The following is a 17946-nucleotide window of genomic DNA, read 5'->3' on the forward strand; positions in this document are numbered from 1 at the left end:
GTAAAACAGTAGATGGGAGATTTCTGCATGTGTGTGTGTGAGTCCATTTTACCAATGAACAATTCTGTGAATAAAAAGTTTTATATATGTACATATGTATGACAAAAATAGTTCACATAGATGAAATCATAGTTATATAAAAGGTCTGTACTGTTTGGAAAATAAGCTGGACATTCACGTGAATGCTTCTAGAATAGTACATATTATCTAAAAAAAATTATTCCCCAGTGTGGCAACTGTAGACTCTAAAGAGTTTTTTTATGAGAATATTCATTTTCCTACAATTCCCAAGATAACTGGCTCTGGCCATTGCAGCCCCTTGGAGAGTGAGCCAGCAGATCATGAGATTCTCTTTCTCTCTCCTCTCTTCCCCTCCCTCTTTAACTCTTTCAAATATTAAATTAAACTTATTTTTTAAAAAGAACAACATTTTACCAAATTTAAAAATTCCTCTGGGTCCAGCATGATGGACCCATAGTAAGCTAATCTACCTGCAGTGCCAGCTTCCCATATGGGTGCTGGTTTGTGTTCCGGCTGCTCCACTTCCCTTCCAGTTCCCTGCTAAAACCTGGGAAAGTAGCAGAGGATGAGCCACGTCCTTGGGCCCATGCACCCATATGGGAGACCGGAAAGAAGCTCCTGGCTCCCAGCTTCAGACTGATCCAGCTCCGGCTGTAGCAGCCATCTGGGGAGTAAACCAGCAGATGGAAGCTCTCTCTGTCTCTTCTCTCTGTAATTCTGACTTAGAAGCAAAATAAATAAATATTTAGAAAAAATCCACCAAGGTGATGAGTAACAGTGTTTAAATGCTGAAGTTTTTATTCACTAAGAATTGTCTGGAAGATGCTTTAAGCACTTCAAAACAAAAAGGTATTAAATACTTTCTCTTCATGAAGTGATTCTCAGAAACCAAAAGAAGTGACAAGTTTATTTCATATCTGATAAATCTAAAATTCTAAATTACAATCACATGTTTAATGTATTTCAAAATATGAGTAGGCATCATCAAAAAAGCAATTTCAACAGATAATTTTCATTCCAGACACATGATTGATAGGTCTTGATTTGTAAATTGCTCTTGATTTACAAGTGGAGGGAATTCTTTTTATAACTTACAGAATTTACAGGTCACTGGGTGGAAAACATTAACTAAGTTATATTAACAGTGACAACCTCTAATATAGACTAAACTCCAAGCTCAGACTACCTCCTCTCAGACTTTTAATGTTGTAATCACTTCTCTCATTTCTAAACAACTGGACCTCTTAAATAAGATTCCTTAAAGAGACGACAAGCAAAATAAACCCCATAAATCATGTATCTGCCATTTTTTAGAACTAAAAATCTACATTAATAGAGAAGTGACCTAATTCAAAGATGGAGGGGTCTAAATGTGTAAGCACCAACATGTTTTTCCCTCCTTTTGCAAGAGTCACAAAAACATTATGTTGTGCTCGACTGCTGTGACTGCAGGGCTAAATATATGGGAAATCAGATTTTAAGCAAGTGTCAGCTTTAGATGAGTACACAAAAGGAAGACATAGAACTAAGAATAATTTTACAAGATTCACACAAAATTAAACAGAAGAAGTTAAACGAGTCTCATGCTAAAAAAAAAAAGCTTAAATAATAGAAATAGATACAAAAGATTTTCAGGAATAGAATTCAAACACATTTTTAGAGAACCTATCTAATAGTTCTATTTGAAATTTTGAAAAGTGTATGATGCCAGTAGATGTCTTACAGGCCTTAAAGTTGTTTGGATTGATCCAGACCTGTGGGCAGGATAGAGCTGAAGTTATCTTGCTAAAAATCTCACATTAAGAATGTTCTGGGAGTAAAAGGTCTATTTTAGGAATATCTTATTCACTATGGAAATAAAGTACAAAATATGACAAATATAAAAAGACATAAGTTCTGCTGGAAATGTTAATAGCAGACTCAGTGGTACACTAACTTTAAAAATCAATATTTCTGGATAACTATAAATCACAAAATTAATTTTGTGTAATACTCTGTCCGGAAAATGCTTTCTCTGGGTTGAATTAATTCAACAGTAAAACACCATTCTCCAACATATCTCCCCCTCTCTGCAACCTAACATATTATACAGACAAATATGCCATTAAATTAAAATGTAATCAAGTCTATTCAAAAACATGCCTATTGAGATGATTACCTCACATGTTCCAATGCCCCCTGTATGATGGTAAGGGTGGGGCCATACCTCCAGTCAGATAATTTTTAGACTGTTTTTAAGGTGAACAACAGCATTAAGAATTACAACTTAATTTGCAGAAGTATGAAACTTTTGGGAGTACATTTTGCAATCAAGTTTAAAGTTGAATTAAAACATACTTTGATACAAATAAATTAAGACTTTAAAATATTCTACCCTTTGTAATAGTATTCTAAGGTGAATTTAGGAAGTGATATATTTCTAAAAATGTTAATTCTACCTTGCATGTGGTGCAGAAAGTAAATTTATGCCAAGGGAGAAGGTAACTCAATACTACCCTGAGAAAGGTATATTAATTTGGACCCAAAAATAAATAAACAAACAAATAAATAAATAAATAAATAAGAGAGAGGTGAAGAGAGAGAAACTAAAAATCCACTAAAATGATAGTCTACCTTCAAGACACATTAACGTGTTTGTAGCTACGACAAATGCTATGTTGAAATTCATGGATAGAAATGTGAGCCTACATTGCAAACAAAAATGGTTAGAGATAAAATAAGTTATGCTGTAAAAAGAATTAAAAATGCTATAATTATTAGTACTGGTAGAATATCAATGGATGACCAATGATTATCTTTCTACCACAAGCAGGTAAAACATTTTCTAGACAAATATTATTTCTAAGCTTGTAAGAAAATTCCAGGCATTTGTTTACTATTTTATGCTGAGTGTATGTTAATTATTTTGTACTACCCACATTCTGAATCTAGGCCCATTCAATATTTAATTCATCTTGTCTAGGCCCTAACAGTACTGTCCAATAGAACTTCCCACAGTGGAAATACTCTGTATCAGCAATGTCCAATATGATAACATGTGGCTACTAAGCACTTAAAATGTGGCCAGTGCAACTAAGGAACTGAATTTCAAAATTCTATTAAATTCTATTTATTCAAACTGCCACATATGACTAATGGCTACCATATTATATAGTGCAGGCTAGAATACTGAAAAAATAAGTATTTTGTTGTATTTAGTCTCACTTCAGGATGCTTGTTAAATTCTATTAGTATGATTTTTCAAAAGTAATTATAAGAGTGGCAAGCCAAAATCCTGTTCATTCTGTTTCCATTATTCAAAATATGATTAAATCCATAGTAGACATGTAACATAATATTCATTCAAATCAAACCCCCCAAAATCTGAAAAGATGTTTCTAAATATTTATACCATACATTACAATTACATTGAGTGGTTTCTGTCAGTCTCTCTAACGTTAGTTATAAAATGACCAGCATTCAAATTACAAAATACCCGCTACTAAGAGTTTTTTCTCACAACCTATCAGAACATAAGAACACCAATTACTATATAGTTTTCAGTTCCATTGGTTAAACACTGCAAACGTGTGTCAAAACATTTTACCTGACAGACATACTTGTTCTTCCATTTGCTCAGCACACATCGACTGTTTTGCATCAGCTCCTGAAAGACAACAGAAAATGATAGTGTAGTTAGCTCTAACTATTGTCATATTAGTTAAAGTGCTTCTGATTTTCAAGCAAAAGGGGAAAAAAATCAACATGCCAAACAAAGATGCAATTATTTTGGAACTCCTCACTGGACAAAAGCAAAGCTATCATCACCATGAGAGTTGATCCTTTATGAAAATTAAATCTGTTGAAAGATGTTTTAAAACAGATTTGTTTGTTGCCATTTTTGAAACTTTTTGAAAGATACCTCCAACTCTTTGAGTGAGTCTCGAAGTTTGTCTGGGCGTCTATTTTTGAGCGTCCAAGGATAATCTCGGGCTGGCAAATAAAACATGTACTACAGTTAGTTAAACATGATTTAAAAAGGGAAGCTCTGCTTAGCAGTGTGCCGTAGGAAGATTAAAATAAAACACCTCCATAACTGAGAGGAAGCGGGCTGCATTTCTGTCATCAGATGACAGCCTCTTGAAAAGCTTTGTCATAGGAACAGGATTTTTACCACACAACGATCTCCCTGATCATAATTTTATGATGACAACCAAAAAGGTTTAAGAGAATCTCTGTGAAATTTTGGAAGGCTTTTGAACCTGGTAATAATTATTGGTAAATGATCCATTCTTTACCACTGAAACAACCTTTTCATTGTAAATAATTCAATGTTCGTCTACGGCCATACCACCCTGAACGCGCCCGATCTCGTCTGTAATTAATTCAATGTTCAATAAAAAAGAAATTCTTAATTTTCTGAGTGGCCTACTCAGAAGTGAAAAATCTCATGAATAAACAAACATAGTAAGAAAAGAAATAAAACACAAAATTTATAGCAAAAGAATTTTAAATTTAGTATAAAAACATCACATATAAAAGCATCACAAAACCAAGGGGAAAAATCTGAGGAAAATCCAAGTTTTAACAATCTAGAACTAAAAATGCTCTTAAATATAAAATAACATCCTCAAAATCTATCATAATATACTCATGACAAACTTTTATTTTCAATCAATTGAAAGATTAAATTCTTAAATAGAGTTACAATGGTAACTTAAAACAGCTTTTTTTAATCAGAAAAAGTTTTTCATTGGAATCTTCTCAACAATTATAAAACAGTTATATGAATGTGTATGTGTGTTGCATATGCAATGTACAAGAGTACTTCAATTATTTGCTGAGAAAAATTCTGAAATCCATACAATCTTTTTATAATATGTATTTTCCATAAACCTTCTGATGATCCCCCATAGTTGGTTATTTACATTTAAGAGTAGAAATATATATATCTCACTTTAGCAAATTAAACTGGTACTATAAACATAATTTTCATATGCAGCACATGTGTATAAACTTTAAAATCTGTGTTTCAGCTACTAATGCAGTATTTTTAAAAACTAAACGCTGGTTCATCCATTTAAAACTAGAGAACATGTAGAATTTTCAATCCCAGCTACATTCCAAACAAAATTTTAAATCACATTTAACGTAAAGTCATTAAAACCAAACTACATAACAGACATGACATATTCATAAACCTGAGAACAAAAAAAGACTAAAATGAATAAAGTGCCAATACAGCTATTAAAAATATTATTTTCTTGAAACAGACAAAGCATTAACAATTTAGGCAAAATATGAGTAATTAAATTATAATCATCACAAGCTAAGCATGACACATTTATTTTAAAATATTATTAGAAGTATAATTAATAAAGGTTTATGTTTACATAAGCACATCTAACTAAAACTGAATATATATTTCAAAGATCTAAATGACAAAGATCCACTAGTTATCATTCTCACTCATGTTTATATCCTAAAAAAATGACAAGATATAATATTAGAAACTTCCTATTTGTGCAAAATGCAGAATATTTTCTAATACTGAACTTTCCAATCTTATAGTAATTTCAAAACACATGAAGTAAACTTACACTCTGCTAGCCTCTGCTTTTCTTCTAAGTTACCATGCTCTGTCACTGATATAGCAGAGGAGAGATGAAAAGAAAGAGAATTGAATTTATTTTTGTTATAATATTTTACATGTATGCATATAATGAAGTATTACACACATTAATGGATTAACAAAATATAGTAAATTTTAAAAAAGGAGAGTTGATTAAAAAATGTCCATAATTTGGATGTTTTCATTTCACAGAGGTATTTCCTAAATTTGCAGTGAAAAGGCTTACATAGCACAACAGGTGGGCCAATATCCTACGCTTCCAATCTCATCAGATAGCGAAGGGAACTGCAACCGAGCCCAGAACAGAAGCTGCTTCAGTCTGTCATCAGAACCACGAAGTCGGCCTATTAACTACCAAGCTAAGCACACAGAATGCTCACACAAGCCCCACTTCAACCGGGACCAAAACAGGAAATAACTCTAGCTAGAAAGATCTCTTGGCCCATCATAAAACTTCTGGGATTGACAGGATTAATCAGATAAAGAAAATTGATCATTCACTCAGAAATGCCTATTTCAGATGTATCAGGTGAGGATCCAGAGGCCAGCACAAGTGGGACCTACGCATTAACAATGCCCTCTACTGGGATACCACACAAAATTGAGACGAGACTATCCTGCTGTCAGTCTCATCAGCAGTAAAATGAAAATATTCATATCCTTTCCTCGTATTTTCTCAATATTGCTTTACTTTTATATAGGAAATACAGTCTCGGCATTTTTCTAAAGATCTGAAGTGACTTTTCTTAAAATTCAAGAGTAACTAAAGCTCATGAAAATGAGGTCTTTAATACCCAGAATTTCACAGTTTAGATTATTTAGTTCATAAAAAATTAGCTGAGTAGAATAGGTACTTTACCTGATGGATCTTTCTTGTCATAGTACTGGTAGATTCCGATGTCTCTATCTATAGAAAAGCAGAAATAACATTAAATTATGATTAAAAAAAAAAAACTCTGGAGAATAAGAAGCCAAACCATACTATACAGGCGGGAAGGGTATGGAGAAGAGCAGAAACAGTCTCCTTATGTTACCAGAAATAAAATAGCTCAAAAGCATCTGGACATGGGTTCATCTATTCTAGGGATATGCAGAAACTGGAAAGTTTATCAGTCTAATGAAAAAAGATTTACACAAAACTAGAATGGCATGAGGGAAAGATTAGTAAAGAACTGAAATCAAGGAAGACCAAGTTTTCTCTTTCACACTTCCTCTGATATTTTTCACAGGGCGCTACCAAAAGGAACTGCCACTAAGCAATGCCAAATGAAATCAGTGGATGGAAGAAAATGCCCTAACTGTTGGATTCCAAGCTGTGGCTTTCTTTTCTCCAATTTATAGCTCAAGAGTCTCGTTTCCATCCTATAGCGTTCGGGGTAAATCTGCAGGAAAGAAAGGGAGGATTAGAGGAAGGTATGGATAAATTATTATCTGAAACTTGTTTAGATTCAAAAAGCCTTCCAAACCCATTCAAATTCGGATATTCTTTTGGGGCTACTTAAAAAGCAAAGCTAGGCTTCCCAGATGTTGAAATTGATTTAAACGAGGAATCTGTTCTTACAATTTAAATACAGGGAGCACAAAATAATTTTATCATTTTTTCACATCTATGAATAATGAAATATTTCTTTCATTGAAGTAACATTTGTTTTCTTCCATGCAAAATAACTGTTAACTAACAGAAGGAGGATACAACTGTTTCTAAAAAGGTGGAAGCAGTAAGGCTGCCCCCTAGCGACTGGTAGCTCCAGCCTTTTCTAATTAAATGATAAAAACCACAAAAATATATTACTGCTTCAATCAGTAATTCAAATATAGCTTTTCTAAACAATCATGGTACTTACTGAGGTTATTTTTATTCATTATATGCCTTTAACTGATACATATAGCTCATTATGCCATTTACTGAGACATACATAATTTATGACTACTAAATCAGAAAAAAAGGACTGGTTAGAAAAAGTCATGTTTTCAGCTTCTTGGATACTGATAATATTTTATTTCTTAATGTGGACTGTGATCTTTATAGGTACATTCACAATATATCGTTATGAATTGTGTGCTTCTTAATAATACATTGTATATAGCTTTAAAAAACTTTTTTTTAAACCTAAGAATCACAGCATATATGGAGGCAATATACTCTCTTAAAATACTCCAACCTGTAGTTATGCCCTTTGCTCTGCTCATCAAATACTTACTATAGCTCCAGAATAAAACCAGGAAGGTCATAAGGGGCCCTAAATACTGTGCACAAGTCTGACCTCCTAGCTCAAAGTGAGCTAGTCAAATGCAACACTGACAAGGGCATGTGCATCAGGAGACCTGCCCCACAAGGGGTGCCAAACAGTGTGCCTCATATAGTAGGCTACAATTCAGCAGGGTGAGAAGACAGGTCACACATGGCAATGTCATGGTGTGAGGCAGGAGAAGCTGAATAAGGTGAGGAGGACATTCAAACTGAAATCAGCCCAACATACTGTGTCAACACCTACATGGAGTAAGAAGGGATCCATACGGGGGAGGGAGTGGTCACAGGGAAAGGAGACTGAATGCATCCAGGCTGATTCAGTTAGTAAATAGTATGAAAGCCCCAGGTTTCACAGTATATAGGAAGAAAAATATAAGCAAAAAGGGGGAGAGTTAGAATGAACCCTGTAGTAGCAGTAGATTGGAACTGGAGGTACTAGTGAACTCTTGATTTTAAATATTATAGAGATACATAGAGACAGAAATGAATGAATGTCAGAACATGTACATACACATATCCACATACTAATGTGGATGTATAAATGTCCCTTAATCTCCCTTAGTTCTGTCCACTGAGAACACATTCCAATAGCAATGAGTGAAGCTAAAGCAGACCTTGCTTTCTAGACACACTTTTCTGAAAGGAACCAAGCTCCTTAGAGACAGCATATATCAAGGATAGGGAAAGGAGTAAAAAAAATATGAGCCTGAAACATCCGCTGGACAACCAAGAATGAAGATTCAAATATTCACCGGATCATGTTAAACATAGATAGCACAAAATACTGCTTGAAGGTGGCCTCTGGCACATTAGGAGTAGTTTAAATGTGACTGTACACAAACAGGGCTTGTTAACTGGTAGGCTTCACCTGTTACTCAGGGAATTTCATTGAAAGACCTCCTGAAATTTCAATGCAGATTGCTCTTCTTTCTGAGGTCATGCACTCATTGCAGACAGGAATATCTTAAGCTTGCTTCTTAGAAAGGATTCCAATGAGTACAACACACACAGAAGCAACTAAGATGGAGGACCTCATGCAACATCCTTTCACAATACTTGTCTCCTCAAGTTTCTGTATTTTTCCAGGGTTTTGAGAAAAACCAGATGTCACTAAAACTTTCTTCAGTAGGCAAACAACACTCAGATTTTTCAGTCCTGTTAATTCTTTCATTCCCTTCCAACTTCCAAAAATTCCTCAACTACTGTGGTTCCTTCTCTATCTTCTTGGTCCTTGTGGGTTTATACCTTTTTCTTCTTCTTTTTTTTTTTTTTTCCAAAGAATCTGGTTTGAAAGGCAAACAGGGAGTTTAATAGGCTGACAGAGACCTTTCACCTTATGATTCATTCCCCAAATGTCTACAATAGCCATGGCTGGGCCAGGCTGGAGCCAAGCAGCAGGAATTCAACCTGAGTTTCCTGTGGAACCTAACTACTTGAGTCATTACCTACTGCCTTTCAGGCTATGCATTAGCAGGTGGTTAGAAACAGAGTCAAAGTTGAACCGGGGCACTTTGATACGGGATGTGGTGATCTCAAGCAGCATCTTAACACTACAACAAATGCATAACTCTACACCTTCTTTTTTATTATTACTATCTATCATTTTTGTTTTTACATTGTGTTGAAAACATGTAGCACATTTGTGGAATGTTTACTTTTCTACTTACATTCTAAATTCCAGGATGACATAAAGTTATAAACTCAACATATAATGAAGCACAGCCATTATATGATCCAGAGCAACTATTCAAAACTAACTCAATCTCCAAAAAAAGAAAATGGGCTCATTCATTTTAAAGGAAGTCAGTCCTTGAATTCTGCCATCTTAAGAAAAATTCTCTAGAGACACTTATGTGTGTCTAGTTTTGGGAATCATCATTAGGCTGCCATTTCATGGAAGAGTTCTGAGGAGCACAGCTGAAAGGTGCTCCAGGGCCTGGCACAATGGCCTAGTGGCTAAAGCCTTTGCCTTGAACACGTCAAGATCCAATATGGGCGCCAGTTCTAGTCCAGGTGGCTCTGCTTGTGGCCTGGGAAAGCAGGTGAGGACGGCCCAAAGCCTTGGGACCCTGCACCCCTGTGGGGGACCCAGAGGTGGCTCCAGGCTTCTGGCTTAAGATCGGCTTAGCTCCAGCCGTTGCAGTCACTTGCAGAGTGAATCATCAAATGGAAGATCTTCCTCTCTGTCTCTCCTCCTCTCTGTATATTTGACTTTGCAATAAAAATAAATAAATCTTAAAAAAAAAAACAAAAACAAAAAAAACAAAGGTACTCCAGAGATCACTATGTGGGAAGTAATGGGAAACTGAACTTTGACCAACTGTGTTTTGTCTTGTTTTGTTTCTTTTCTAAACAAACTTCTATCTCCTATATTTACAGTTTCAGTGCGAAGTCACATTTTAAAATGATTTAAAATAATTAGTTTGCCTAAAACATTTCCAAATTATTTCCTTTAACCAGTTTCCTTTTAATATCATTATTATTTTATGATCCAGTTATATAGGCTCTGGGGTTTCTCCCTTCCTCCCTTTTCCCTACTCATGCCTCTCCTTTCCCTCACTGATGTCCCTGTTACTGTCACAATGTGTAGTCCTTCATGAACAGTCATAAGTCCATCATTCTATTATTTAAGTGTATCCTGACATTGTAGGGATGAATAACGGCAGAGATTCTAGTGTCCTATTGTCAGGATACACTTAACAGTTTAATTGGGCATCCATCGTTGATTGGATGCAGAGATACATATTGCATTGTGTCTTCACATCCATTTATGATAGTCTCTGTTACACTTTTACTATACATCCCCTTAAATAACAAGCTAGGAAACAAATCCACAACAGGAAGAAAAACAGTAAATCTAGAGTAACAAAGTTAAATAACACTTTACACAATGATCAATGTGTTGCTTAAGCGATAAAAAAGAAAATCAAAAACTTCTTGAACAATGCTACTGCATGACCCATGTGGCACTGAAGAAATCAATAAGAGAAAGAAAAAAAAGTGTGAAGAAATGACAATAAAAACAAAAATATCAAAACTTATGATGTAGCCAAGACAGTACTGAAAGGGTCATTTATAACACCAGGTGCTTATAAATATTCAAAATGTCTCAAATAAACAGAAAACCTAATACTATTATTATAAAAAAATGAGCAAGTAGCATTAAATAATAGTAATTACAGCAAAAATAAATGGAATTGAACCTAAAAAAAAAAACCTACAAGTTGCAACACGGAAGGGCCATTCGTATAAGAAGATAAGCAAAATTAACATTTAACCACACTAGCAAAGAACAGTCTGAGAGAAGAATCAAAATTAAAGATCAAATACACCTTCTTTAATTCACTTATTCTCATCTCAGAAGAGTCTTAGCGGAAAAAATGTTTGCTAAAATCTACATTAAACAGAATTTCTGCCCATATACGTTTTATGGAAGATGAATTCCAAGATAAGACATTTACCTGTAATGCTGTATTCGATAAAAAGAAACAATACTTTGCAAAATAAATTTTCTTAGTAATGATGATTAAGGCATATGAATAAAATTATTTTTCTAAATACAAGTTTCTTTTTTTAATTCATTAATTACATTGTATTATGTGACACAGTTTCATAGGTACTTGGGTTCTCCCCACCCCTCCCCAAACCCTCCCACCATGGTGGATTTCTCCACCTTGTTGCATAACCACAGCTCAAGTTCAGTTGAGATTCCCCCATTGCAAGCGTATACCAAACAGAGTCCAGCATCTTATTGTCCAGTCAAGTTCAACGGCTTCTTAGGTATACCCTTTCTGGTCTGAAGACAGAGCCAGCAGAGTAAATACAAGTTTCTTAAACAAAAAGGATTTGAAAAGATATTTCCTAATGAAATACATTCTATCCTATAATATTAACAGTTAAAACATATTCACCCCAAAGAAATGTGAAACAGAAAATATGTGAGAAGTATGTATCTTAGCTACATATTTGAAATGCTACTTTAATGTGATATAAAAATTCCTTTACCATTATCTAACCTGTAAATATTTATAAATATGAAATCAATTATTATGAACAATCATAAGGAAAAAAATTAAACATGTATATATCATAAGAGGAAACACGAAGGGCCCAATGTGTAGCCTAGCGGCTAACGTCCTTGCCTTGCTTGCACCAGGATCCCATACGGGTGTCAGTTCTAATCCCGGCTGCTCTACTTGCCATCCAGCTCTCTGTCTGTGGCCTGGGAAAGCAGAAAAGGTTGCCTTGGGACCCTGGGCAACCACTTGGGAGACCCAGAATAATCTCCTGGCTCCTGGCTTTGAATTGGCTCAGTTCCAGCTGTTGAGGCTGCTTGGGGAGTGAATCATTGGATGGAAGATCTTCCTCTCTCTCTCTTCCTCTCTGTGTATCTGACTTTCCAATAAAAATAAACAAATCTTACATAAAAAAAAAGGAGGAAACAGGAAGTAGGCATTTGGCCAAGCAATTAAGATGCCCCTATATCAGAGCATCTGAACTTGAGTCTCAGCTTCCCTCCTAAATTCCTGCTTCCTGTCACTGCTAATTCATGATTGCTGCCAACGTTAGGTCACATATTTGTGTCCCTGTCACCCATGTGGGAAACCTAGATTGAGTTCATTATTGCTGGCTTTGTCCTGGCTCTACCTTAGTTAACTATTGTGGGAACTTAAGGACTGAGTCTGTTGGTAAGAGTTCTTTGTCACTGTCAGCCTGCCTCTCAAAATAAAATAAAATAAAACAGTAAAAAGTGGAGAAAGTACTAAGCCAATAAAATTGACTTTCAAAATTAAAAATCAAACTCATCCTTAAAAAATTAAGAAGTAATTAAAATGAGTTATTTTTCCATTAACCAGTTTTTTTATTGAATATAAAGAAAAATGTGTGGGGCCAACAAATGGCCCAATTAGTTAATCCTCTAAAATAGCAACCTACATGGGCATGAGTTCATGTCCTGGCTGTTGTACTTCTTATCCAACTCCCTGATGGTGGCCGGGAAAGCAGCAGAGGAGGGCCTAAGCCCTTGGGAACCTGCATCCATGGAGGAGAATAAGAAGGCAGTCCTGGCTCCTTGCTTTGCATCACTACAGCCATTTGGGATGTGAACCAGTGGATCAAAGATCTTTTTGTCTCACCTTCTCTCTGTAAATCTACCTTTCCAACAAAAACGTTTAACAAAAGAAAGAAAAAAAAACGTAACCTAGGTAGAGAATCCAGGCACTAACCCTTTAAGTACTCATTTACAATAGTGTAACATATTTGAAAAATACTGAAGCTGAGAAAAAGCTCATTTACCCCCAATGTGTAAGGTATTCTTCAAAGACCACAAGTGTAGCTCAGTCAGGCAGAAAGACATTTGATGACAGGAAGAATCTCCGTCCTGTTTAAAAAACAATCAAAAAGAGGTGCCAATTAATAACCTTCTAGTGCCTCAAAAAACTAACACCCTTTATAAATGCCACCAAAAAGGATCATTTGTCACTACTGAAATACAGTCTTTAGAATAAACACACTGTATTGTACCCTTGGTTAATCATCCAGAAAAAAAATTCAAGAAAAATATACTATCTTTAAACTCAAGAAAAACACAGGGGAAATACACTTCTTTTCCTGGATTTAATATGTCATCACACTGAGCAATGTGGTAAGAAGAAAATATATATATATATTTGGTTCTTAAATAGCAGATGTTTGATTAAGGCTCTAAGTATATTTAGAATTATTTAGTGATTAGGCATTTCTAAAAGTTATATTTCTAAGGGAAAGGAACATCTGTTAAATAGTTATTAAGTTCAAACATATTTTGTGATGTATTTTAATACATAAAGTAAATATAATCTCCAATATGTAAATAACTTAATTAAAGCAGAATTTGTAAGGTAAATGGTATATAGTTACTATTATAAGAAACACAATTACGGAAAAGCAAACTGTATGAAACCACACTAACATCCAGATTAGTCTGGTAATCTGCATGTCATGATGACACAGATCACCTACTCTAACTGCATTTCTAAGAAATAATCAAATTAGTAAAAATATGTCTTTATGTTTCCTCCCACTCTAATATAGGCTAGTGACAGATATTACTGATACATTTTTTCTTTAATAAGTACAACACCATTTGTATATACAGCCCACGAGAAGACCAGTCTAATTCAGAAAAAAGTCACAGTTTCCATATATTTGAAAAAAAAAACACATCATTTTCCAGTGTTCCTTTGGATACTCCAATATATGTCCGAAATACACATGATAATTTGTGTATTACCCAGAGCCAGGTCTGGGCCAAGCAACCAAGGAGCCAAGAACTCCGTCTCGATCTTCCCCGTCAGTAGCAGACCCCAGATACTTTAGCAGTATTCCACCACCTTCCAAGACACACTCACGGGAAGCTATAAAGGTTTCCTAAATCAGCCAGATCTCCAAGTAGCACTCTAATATTCAGCAGTATCACAAGTAGCAGCTTACCTGTGCTGCCATAACCACCAGTCCTAAATATATTAATTTAAAATTATGGGCATTTTCCTTATAAAACTAAATTTTTTTTACAATAATCTTTTAAGTAATGAAGCTTGAGAAGTCTTTTAAGATATCTTTTATTGTAGGAAAAGTCCTCAACCTCTTAAATATTAGTATTGACTACAAAAATTTCCTATAGGGCCTGGCACAATAGCCTAGCAGCTAAAGTTCTTGCCTTGTATGTGCCAGGATCCCATATGGGTGTAGGTTCATATCCCAGCTGCTCCACTTTCCATCCAGCTCCCTGCTTGTGGCCTGGGAAAGCAGTGGAGGATGGCCCAAGGCCTTGGGACCCTGCACTCATGAAGGAAACCCAGAAGAAGTTTCTGGCTTCAGATCGGCTCAGCTCTAGCCGTGATGGCTACTTGGGGAGTGAACCAGTGGATGTAAGACCTTTCTCTGTGTCTCTCCTTCTCTCTGTAAATCTGAATTTCCAATTTTAAAAATCTTTAAAAAATAAATTAAAATATTTCATTAAAAAACAAATATTTCCTAGATTATCCATGAGCAATAATCCAAAAATAACTACAGACATAATACAAACTTCCTTGTCCTTCCATAACCTTTACATTTCACCTCAACATACTTACAATCACTAAGAAACATAAGAATGTTCAACTAACAATTCGTATTAGTCACACTGTGCTGTGAATCAGAATTGCAGAATAAAACAACAAGGTCTAATCCTGTCTAAATAGTAAGGCTGGGAAAAAGAGTTGTGAATGTTAGTGGGTCCTCAAAGAAGCACAGAATTAATAGTGATATAAAAATTATTATTACAACAGGTAATACTTCTTCTAAACATTTCAGATGTATTTACACTGAATTCTCATAGCTGTTCTTTGCAAAAATACCACAAAGGGTACTTTAAATTGAAGAAGAGAAAGGTGACAAATTCAGCAAGCACTATAGTAGGCACACGGACTGTTTTAGCACTCACAACTACAGTGCTGTATGCACTGTGAGAATACTGATGTGCAGGAGACAGCACATACAGTAGTCTGAACCAAAGAATGGCAAGCCTTAGAATGGCAACAGATAGTGGTACATGGTGACACAAATTGACAGAAAGATGAAGCTGAAAAGAGTTGGAAGAAAACAAGACTGAGATAATGATAGTAAACTCTTCCTTGACTTACAGTGACTCACCAGATCAGAGATGAATGGACTACCTGAAACCTGATGTTGGTTGTGCACACAGGGATGGAGTAGGAGAGCTGGAGAATTCTAAAAGACCAGGACTGTAAGAGAGGATGTAGCTCACTATCAATCAGTAGAGACAAAATATTAGACTAATTTTTCATTTCACTAAATGTTAGTTTTCAATACTGTCATCTTGGAAGTTAATTCTACAGAGTAATATGTGCCATTACTCAAGATATTTCCACAGGGCTCTTAAGAACTGCAGCATTAGTTTTATGAGCCCTACACCCAGAATTATAATATTTACTTACACTTTTTAAAAACTAAAACATGCTGTTAGAATAAAGAAACTGCATCCTTCTCACTTGGATAGGCAAGGTCTAAAATGTTGGTTCAAAACAACTGGTGAGCTAATACATATTTATTTTATATCCTTTCAACTTACTGTATGGATTCTGGAATCTCATTGTCTGTTCTACTACCCTGCCTTCTCCACTTATTAACTAGCATAAACAAACAACTGCTCTAAGTATCCTCAGTTATAAAATGGATATGTTAAAGCCCTTACCTCAGGACTGTTTTGAGGGTAGATGTACTATTAGCTTATCATTGTTATTTCCACTGCTGTTATTACCCAATATGTGTATCACTATGAAAATATACAAAAACAAATAGGAGTAATAATTACGATTTCTGACCCTATATAGTAATTTCAGAGTGTGAAATGAAATGAATAAATGCTAACAAGTGGCTTATACTGCAAAAACATCCATATGCACAGAAGTTTCTACATGAGAAGGTATTCAAACTAGGACACACAAATGGGTTATCACTTCATCGTAAACAAGGAAGAAATTATATTATGAAATACACTTATTTTCACCTAATGCTAAGCATCAAAGTTACCAACCAAAAACCACATTCTTGGGGCCCGGCGGCATGGCCTAGCGGCTAAAGTCCTCGCCTTGAAAGCCCCGGGAACCCATATGGGCGCCGGTTCTAATCCCGGCAGCTCCACTTCCCATCCAGCTCCCTGCTTGTGGCCTGGGAAAGCAGTTGAGAACAGCCCGATGCTTTGGGACCATGCACCCGCATGGGAGAGCCGGAAGAGGTTCCTGGTTCCTGGCATCGGATCGGCGCGCTCCGGCCCGTTGCGGCTCACTTGGGGAGTGGAACATCGGATGGAAGATCTTCCTCTCTGTCTCTCCTCCTCTCATATATCTGACTTTGTAATAAAATGAATAAATCTTTATAAAAAAAATCACATTGATTTGGCATTTATTCACATGCCGTAGTTATGTGTAAGGCAATTTGGGTAACAAAGTTGAAATTAAGCTGTCTGTAGCTACATAAAAGATTTCTATCATGTAAATTAAACATAGATTAAATTGCATCATGGAAACTGAAAGAGCGGTACTTTTACCTGAGCATTAAGAGAAGATGATTCTTCAAAATCTAATTTTCAGTTTAAGTTCAATCATTTTTTTAAAAGTTTGTTCAAAGCTTCTCCTATTAACAGAAGTAGAAAGTATAGTGTAGTTTTCTTCATAATCTACATGTCTATTTCTAAGAAATAAAAACATCTTTAACTTGAAAAACTGATAGGTCCACAGCCCAAATCTTTACTAAGTTTGGAAGTCCTAAACTTCTCAGAAATTATAGTGTTGGGGAGAGTAAGCAAAATGAGCTGTGTAGAAATCTTCAAATGCCAAGAATAAAGCTGTTAATCCCTTGCATTTGGACACAGGGAAAATTCTGAGAATAGTACAGTATGGAGTCTACGACCTGTATTTGTCTTCCAGCTCAATACTCAAGTACTCACACCACTGGAAGAAAGACTGAGAAAAAGGTATAAACTATTTCATAAAATGTTCTGATATACAAGCAATGCTCCCCTAGTTTCCCTCTAAAAAGCACACGACAAATAGTGGGAGAATAAAGTTCTCATCCGATTTTATAAAGAAGCTTTCTGTAGGCATACAGAGAACACTAAGTAAAAAAATGAGTGGTCACAAGAATGTGGCTAAGAGAAGTGTCAGTGCCCTCAGCGAAAGTGGTGGTTTTTAGACAAAACCATCTGCACTCAACAGAAACAGATGTGGTTACCGAAGAGAGGGTTGTATCTTCTGCAGAAATGGCAGCAAAGATCCGCTGATGCAGCAGGTCTAGCAAAGTGTGGGTGATGCAGATGAGAAAAATGATCATCAGTAAACGACTGCACTTATTTATGAACACCTTATAACTCCTGTAGACTCCCCAACATGTATGTGAAAGCGGAGAGGGCTCTGTAAGGTATTGGCAGGATAGCCAAAGATATTCAAACGTAGATTAATCATCCTCCCTTTTTCCCTGAAATTTCTTGCCACCTTTACAAACTGTGCAGGTTTAAAAAAAAAAC

At 35.5% G+C, this 17946-nt stretch overlaps 1 protein-coding gene across 6 annotated transcripts in view; it reads right to left on the bottom strand.

Moving 5' to 3' along the window:
- Window positions 1–17946, bottom strand: part of WDPCP (WD repeat containing planar cell polarity effector) — a 327334-nt gene that overhangs the window by 228158 nt on the left and 81230 nt on the right. For 5 of the 6 annotated variants that reach the window (XM_058667873.1, XM_058667872.1, XM_058667875.1 and 2 more), the window contains exons 2-6: window positions 13179–13263; window positions 6492–6539; window positions 5601–5645; window positions 3923–3993; window positions 3608–3667 (exon numbers count right to left, since the gene is read on the bottom strand). In XM_058667873.1, coding sequence (XP_058523856.1) covers window positions 3608–3667; window positions 3923–3993; window positions 5601–5645; window positions 6492–6539; window positions 13179–13239 — 285 coding nt within the window. In that variant the 5' untranslated portion in view covers window positions 13240–13263. Of the gene's footprint in view, window positions 1–3607; window positions 3668–3922; window positions 3994–5600; window positions 5651–6491; window positions 6540–13178; window positions 13264–17946 lie in introns of those variants that run through there. The other variant, XM_058667876.1, reaches the window with a different exon arrangement.

Source organism: Ochotona princeps, chromosome 8 (assembly GCF_030435755.1).
Source record: "Ochotona princeps isolate mOchPri1 chromosome 8, mOchPri1.hap1, whole genome shotgun sequence".
Lineage (NCBI taxonomy): Eukaryota > Metazoa > Chordata > Mammalia > Lagomorpha > Ochotonidae > Ochotona > Ochotona princeps.